The 6,977-nt window shown below is 49.8% G+C and overlaps 1 protein-coding gene across 1 annotated transcript; it reads right to left on the reverse strand.

Annotated features, from left to right (window-relative positions):
• Positions 1-1,640: 1,640 nt before the first annotated feature.
• LOC123070295 (WRKY transcription factor 28) lies at positions 1,641-4,469 on the reverse strand. The gene is made up of 3 exons (XM_044493432.1): positions 3,768-4,469; positions 2,690-2,851; positions 1,641-2,554 (listed from the first exon to the last, which is right to left on the reverse strand). Exons 1-3 carry the CDS (start codon positions 4,163-4,165, stop codon positions 2,008-2,010), a joined length of 1,107 nt encoding a protein of 368 aa, XP_044349367.1. The 5' UTR covers positions 4,166-4,469; the 3' UTR covers positions 1,641-2,007.
• Between the last annotated feature and the right edge of the window lie 2,508 nt (positions 4,470-6,977).

Below are 6,977 nucleotides of genomic sequence, written 5' to 3' on the forward strand. Positions count from 1 at the left end.
GCTTTTGCCTCCGTTTCAAAAATATATATATATTTGACTTTCTACAGCTACAGAGACCGAGTTTTAAGCTACATACTGCATCACAATCTCATCCAATTTGTTTCACACTTGCTCCTCAGACAAACCTAGCTATATTTGGCCAATTATTAGGAGTGCTCCCTCCGTTCCTAAATTCAACATAAGCTACTCCCTCCGTCCTTTAAAGAGTGTACTTCCAACTTTGTTGGAGAGTCAAACTATTTCAAAGTTTGACCGAGTTTGTGCAAAAATATATCAATGTTTGTGAAATCAAATAGGTATATGATGAAAGTATATTTTATCACGAATCTAATGCTACTAATTTGATGGCATAAATGTTGATGTATTATTATATAAACACGGTCAAATATAAAAAAGTTTGATTTTCCAAGAAAGTTGGAAGTACACTCTTTAAAGGACGGAGGGAGTACATATGAAGCAAAATGAGTGAATCTACACTCAAAATTGCCTATATACATCTGTATATAGTCCATAGAGAAATCTCTAAAATGACTTGTATTTAAAAACCGAGGTAGTATATAGGATGGAGTATTTCAAATAAACATTTCCATAAATAAACCTAATACTATTGTGTTCATTCTTTAGTCGTAATATTATGGGGTAGCATTGGAAAGGGTGAAAAGCTTAAAAAACGATATCCGGCCCATTCCACACAAATAGCGAAATGTCACATGTCATCATAATATCTAGCTAATTGACCTACTCTTTTGTCCATGGTAGATATATCGATGCAAGCTAAAATATCTGTTACTATATTTCCTGCTACATGCATGTCTGACCAGTGCACATTGCATGGAACCAAAATTTGGAACGCGTCAATCATGCATGCCTTTTTTTTTATGGGGAAGACGTCAATCATCTAACCGACGAAATAGCAACTGATTAGTCAGTACATACATTGACTGCTTCGCAAAAACAAAGCAAGAAAGATACATTAACTGTTGCTAGCTCTACACCGAACGTGGTGAGCACGACTGCACGTACGAGTCATGCATCACCGCACAGTTCACCAGTTGTATCCAAGTTCGTCTAAACTCCAAGTTTATAACACCCAAATTAACCACGGTTGAATTAGGTTTGGATCGACCGATATATTAGATCGATGGATCATCGAGTTTTCTCTAGCTAATGTATACTATAATTAAGGCAGACATGGACCGTAACGTGCATCGATCAGTGACTACATCCAAGTTTAATCTTGCACCAATCATATGTACATGTACAGAAACCACACAAGCAGGGTCTACAGTAGGTAGGTTCACATCACTATGGATGAGTAATGATATCTACACCAGCGCGCTAGCTAGCTAGGTAGCGCTCGGAGCGAGCGACCTGGTCAAGTGATCAGTACTTGCAAGAAAGAAGCAAGCAGCAAAACGACCCTCACTGCTTTTTTCCTTAACAACTCTTTGTACCAACCACAGGAACAATCCCATCACGGGTTCATGACAAGTTACACGGAGTAGCTAGCCAATATCGTTGTACATCGATCTTCTTGCCACAGTTGCCACCAACAGCAAATTAATGAAGCCTATCATGCATGATCGGTTGCCATGTATGCAAGAAACCTTAATACCATACCAAACATGCAAATGGATATGTGCATTCTTAGTACTGTTGCATTAATGGAGCCAGGAGAGACACAAGGAACATAAAATTATCATACATATAGCTTCATGCATGCATGGCCAGTACCGGCAACCAGAGTGCAATATATGCATGAGATGGGGAATTAGGTACTTTCATGTACAAGAACTGCTAGTACACTGACTACTACGAGCTAGATCCATCGAAATGATATGAGGCCCAGAAAAAACTCATTCTGTACCATCTCGCAGCACGGGATCGATCGAGGAAGCAAATCAAGAAGTGAAGATAATCAAGGAAAAACAAGATCGATTGGGGGATGTTAATAAGGCAGCAAGAACCAACCAAATCTCTTAATTATCTCTAGCTATAGCTAGCTAACTAATGAAGCTTCCCATACGGTGATGAGGGCTGGTTGTCGCTGTTGCCGCCGGCGCCGTGGATGAAGGACGGCAGCATGTCCTGCAGGAGCCCGAAGTCCGGCGCCATGAAGTGCTGCATCTGGAGCGATGGAGGAGATGAGGCGGTGGCGGTGGCGCTCGCCACGCTCCTTATTGAGCCGGTCAGGCCCTGGGTCGGCGCTTGGTGGCCCGCACCGGCGCCGGCCATCGGCGCCGTCATGCCGTGGTGGGCGCGCGGCTGCAGGAGGCCGCCCAGCACGTCGATGCCGCCGCCGCTGCTCCGGCCGAACGGCGATCCGGCGCGGCCGCCCATGCCCATCTGCGGCAGCATGCCGAGATGGCCGTGGTGCTGGTGATGCAGGTGCGCCGCCTGCGCGGCGAGGAGGTGGGTGCTGCCGCGGAGCGCGGAGGGGATGGGGTGCGTGTGCTTGCCCTCGTACGTGGTGATCACCACAGCCGGGTCCTGGAACGACCGCTCCACCCTCTTCTTCACCACACACTTCTGCGTCGTGCACCGGTAGTAGCTCCTGCACCCACACATCACCATTATCAGCACAAACACATAATACATAATCGTTCTTCGTCCCTAGCTACATACCAAAATCGCCCATGCACATGCGGTGCAACTGCCTATGTATGTACGTACATACGTTGATACGTACCTGGGATATGGGCTGTTCTTGACGGCCTTCTGGCCGTACTTGCGCCAGCGGTAGCCGTCCTCGAGGTGGTCGACCTCGCTCTTGGTCATGAAGGCAAACCGCGGCTGCCGCGGCCGTTTCTCGCCCTTGCCCGCCTTGCCGCCCTTGGCCGCCGCCGAAGACCTGAAAAGATGTCGATCACGCGTCGGTGAGATGAGATATCAGTAGCGGAAAGCGGCGGAATCGTATACCATTTGGCTGTCTCGATAGCTTAGCTATCTACTCCTAAATCCTAATCCTAGTGGTGGATAGAGATTTCGTTCATACTACGATCGATCGACTACGATATGTATGGTCTGGCCTCCCGGCCGGGATCCCGTTCAAACATGCGTGGTTGTTGGCGTGGTCTATGTAAGAGCGCACATGGTTTTTTAGGAGGTTCACATTGTGCCTGGCCTTTTTGCTGCCCCCTTTTCTGCTCTTTGGATTTTCTGGGAGATGCGTACATATGATAGGTTGCACCAAAGTAGAACTTGAGCAAATCCTAGATGGGGGAGGGTCTCTTAACTGGGCATGGTTTCATTCTAGAGATTATTGGGCATGATTTTGACAAGATGGGGCCATGGGGTGGAAGAAGAAAAATGAACAAAGCATAAAAGTAGAAAAAATGCAAGAGGCAAATTTGTGATGAAGATTTTGAAGATGAAGCAAGTAATCAAGAGTTCAAGACACGAAATCAGATTTTATGTTTTTATTTTTTTTTATTCTTGATTGTCAGGCTCAGGCATGCAAGCTCGGTGTGAAACCCTAGCCGGGTTCACACCTTGGCCAGCCGGCCAAACTACCTTAAAAGGGGAATAAAGAACAAAAAAAGAACAGAAAAGGCATGAATGAATGAATGGCCAGCAAGCAATTCAAGGAAGCGAAATCTAGCCGGCCCCAAATCTTGATCCAGTATTATCACAGAAAAGAACTAGGGGCAGGTAACCAGATTAGGCAGTCAGAAGGACCAAGAACTCGCCAAAAGGGACGCCCCAAGATTTCAGATCAAGACACAGAAAATCACAACCAAGGGAGAAATTAATGCAGTCCAACTCACCCTTTCTTGCTCTTGTCACCCTCATCTCCCCCCTTGCCGTCCTCCCCGTCGCCGTCCTCCTTCTTGCACCTCCCCGCCGAGTCCCCCTCTCCGGCGCAGAGGCCTCCACCGGCCTCGCTCGACGAGGACGACATGGACGACGTGGCGTTGGGCGTCCCCCCGCCGCCACTGGGAGTGAGGGCGCCGCCGCTGGGCGTGGTGTCCACCACCAGCTCCCTCTTGACGACGTCCTCCGCGGCCGGCAGCTCCAGCGCTCTGCACAGCAGGTCGTAGTCCATGGGCGTCTGCAGGTAGTCGGCGAGCCAGGAGGCCTGCTGCTCCTGCTGCTGCATCCCCGGCCCCGGCCGCTGCGTGAAGAGCGACGCGAGCTCGTCGTGGAACTGGAACTCGCCCGACATAGGCGCTACGCTGTATTGCTTCCGCTGCCTGTGGGAGATAGATGGTGCAGTAGCTCGATTACTCTTGGAGGTGGCTTATGAAACGGAAGGGAGGAGGAGAGGGATCGAGAGGGAAGCAAGCATATAGGGGAGGTACTAGTAGTGGTGGTATGGTGGTGGAGGTGCAGTGATTAGTGAGGCAAGCCGAGGAGACAGCGAGAGGTGTGTGTGTCTGCGAGAGAGCGAGAGGGAGCGCAGCTCCTAGCTATATCTTGGGGATTCAGAGAGAGAGAGAGAGCGGTGATGTATAGAGAGAGGGGGATGGTTGGGTGGGGGCATTTTTTTTTCGATTGGCTTTTTGGCTAGCTTTTGTGAAAGAAACAACCGCTAATTGATTGGGCCCAAAAAGAGAAGAGATAGATGAGATAGATGTCCATTCCTTGGCCTCTTCCCCAATCCCTTGGTTTCTTCCTCTCGGTTTTAACCGCAAGATACTCTATGCTTAGACTTCAGAGTCCAGACCTAGCTAGCTACAACACCGAGTATAATTCTAATATACTGGAGTACAGTATAGTAATAGTAGCACCGTAATTTGTAATGTAATGGTGGGGGGTGGGAACGGTCCACGGTCACGGGGTGAGTCAGCGGCGTGCACCGGCGGTAGCCGGTCACATGTAGGGGTCAAAGCGCGGCGCCGCGGTCAATCGTTCAGACGGATGGGGCATGACACGTGTACGTCGCCCTTTGACCGGGCCCTACCCACCCACGCCAGCGTGACGCTACGTGATCTCTGCTCTGCTCTGCGCCCTCCGATCTCGATCTCGAGAGCGAGCTGACGGCCGCTGATGCTGGCGGTGGCATTGCATCATGGCATACGATGAGACCAAGGGAATAACATGTGCGGGGTCAAGCTGGCAGTGGCAGGTGGGGCCATTTCCATTCGGAGACAGTGCATGACTCTGCACGTCGGGGCATCGGGAACTGCTTTCGATCGATCGCCATTTCCATTTCCATTTCCATTTCCCTGCAAAAGATCATAGAAAGGGAGCCTTAAGTGAGACTGTTTCTGTTTGGTCTCTCACTCGGCTCCTGTTGCGTCCAGCAGAAATATTTAGAGCGCAAGTGCATGCTACGCATACCATCCGATTGTTTATACTATCCCAAGTAGTAGTACAGTACTACTATCTATTTCCGTTCTGTTCGAGTTTGCTGTTTCAGGGCATGATTCATTTTCGTGTGCATCAACTTTCAGAATCTATATGTGTCTTCAAGTGTTCGATCGGAGCGATTCGATTATGGTCTCAGTTTGTGCTTGAGTGGAAGCGTCGGGGCCGTCCATATAAAGCGTGTGAATCCGAGTAGAAAACGCCCGCACGTCATCATAGGATAGGATAGTATTTGTCCAGCTCGTGCACCGGTGTTTTGCGTATGCCGTGGCGGTGCGCCTGACCTGACCTGAGACCAGGGTACGCGGCGCGGCGCTAGCTCTGCGTCCCGACGTCTCATGTGAAAAGCGAGGCGTCGCAAGCATGGCCTCCACGTCGTCCACGCTTATACTACACGCTAACGCCGGCAACACCGTGTCTCCTGGCTAAAAAAACCGTGCGGGGCGGGCGGCGTCTGAAAGCGGCCGGGGCCGTGCCGGTGCGCGTGAGCGGGGTGTGAACCGTCGGGAGCTCGAGCTCGATCGATCGCGCGGGCGCGCACCGCGGTACTCGTCCAGGCACTGTGCGCGCAGCAGCACATGCCGATTTGGATCTGACACGATCGTCAGCCAGCACGGCGGTGTGCCGGTACGGTACGGCGGACAAAATTACTATTATGACCTATAAGGCTAACAAAATCCCGATTTGACCTCGTTTCAAAAGAAATTTCGATTCTGACCTTTTTGGGTGACGCCAACATCCCTGTCGTCTGGGTTGCGAAGCAGACGCCAGGGTCCCTGGCGTCTGGCCCCTGACCCGTTCTGCCCGCCTGCCCGTTAACCTGCTGATGTGGCAAAGGGGCCAGATGCCAAGGACACTGGCGTCTGGCTCGCTTTGCTCGCGCAGGTGACCAGACAAGTTGTCTGGTGTGTCTGATGGATACCCAGACGCCAAGGTCCATGGCGTCTGCCTCCCACAACCAGACGCCAAGGACCCTGGCGTCTGGTACCTATCCTGTGCTGGCTCCCCTGCTTTACCCTGTTTCTGGTGTCAATCGATAGCCAGACGCGAAGGAACCTGGCGTTTGGTCCCCTGATTTATAGCCAGACGTCAAGGACCCTGGCGTCTGGTATCTACCCTGTGCATATAAATGAGTAAATGAGTCCTCCTTTTGACAGATTTCATGGCAATCAATGAATTCATAGACATCACAGGAAACAACAATTCACATAAATCACATCATTGAGTAGTACTTTTAAACGACAAATTCATGTCAAACATTCTTAGCAACTTCACGAATCTGGTGCAACTTAATTCGAACGGCAACAAGTTCATGGAAAGAAACGACAACAAGTTCATGGAAAGAGACTACACCAAGTTCATCGAAACAAACTAGAACAAGCTCATTGAAACAAACTACAACAAGCTCACTTCTTCCTTCCTCTCTTCACGATATCTGCAAGTGTATGCTCCTCCTCTTCGCTAGCCTCATGCTCCTCCTCTTCGCTAGCCTCCTCCGCCTCCGCATCATTGTTGGACTTATATCTTTGCATTCCCGTAGGCATAAATTGATGAGGATACTCCGAACTATGGAATTGAGTGTTCCATATCTTCTTTCTACCTTTCTGGCCTGGTGTCTTAGCTATTGCTTTGCCTTTTTTAGAGCGGGCATTGCCTTGTGTCGGTTG

Source organism: Triticum aestivum, chromosome 3B (genome assembly GCF_018294505.1).
Source record: "Triticum aestivum cultivar Chinese Spring chromosome 3B, IWGSC CS RefSeq v2.1, whole genome shotgun sequence".
NCBI classification, from domain to species: Eukaryota; Viridiplantae; Streptophyta; class Magnoliopsida; order Poales; family Poaceae; genus Triticum; species Triticum aestivum.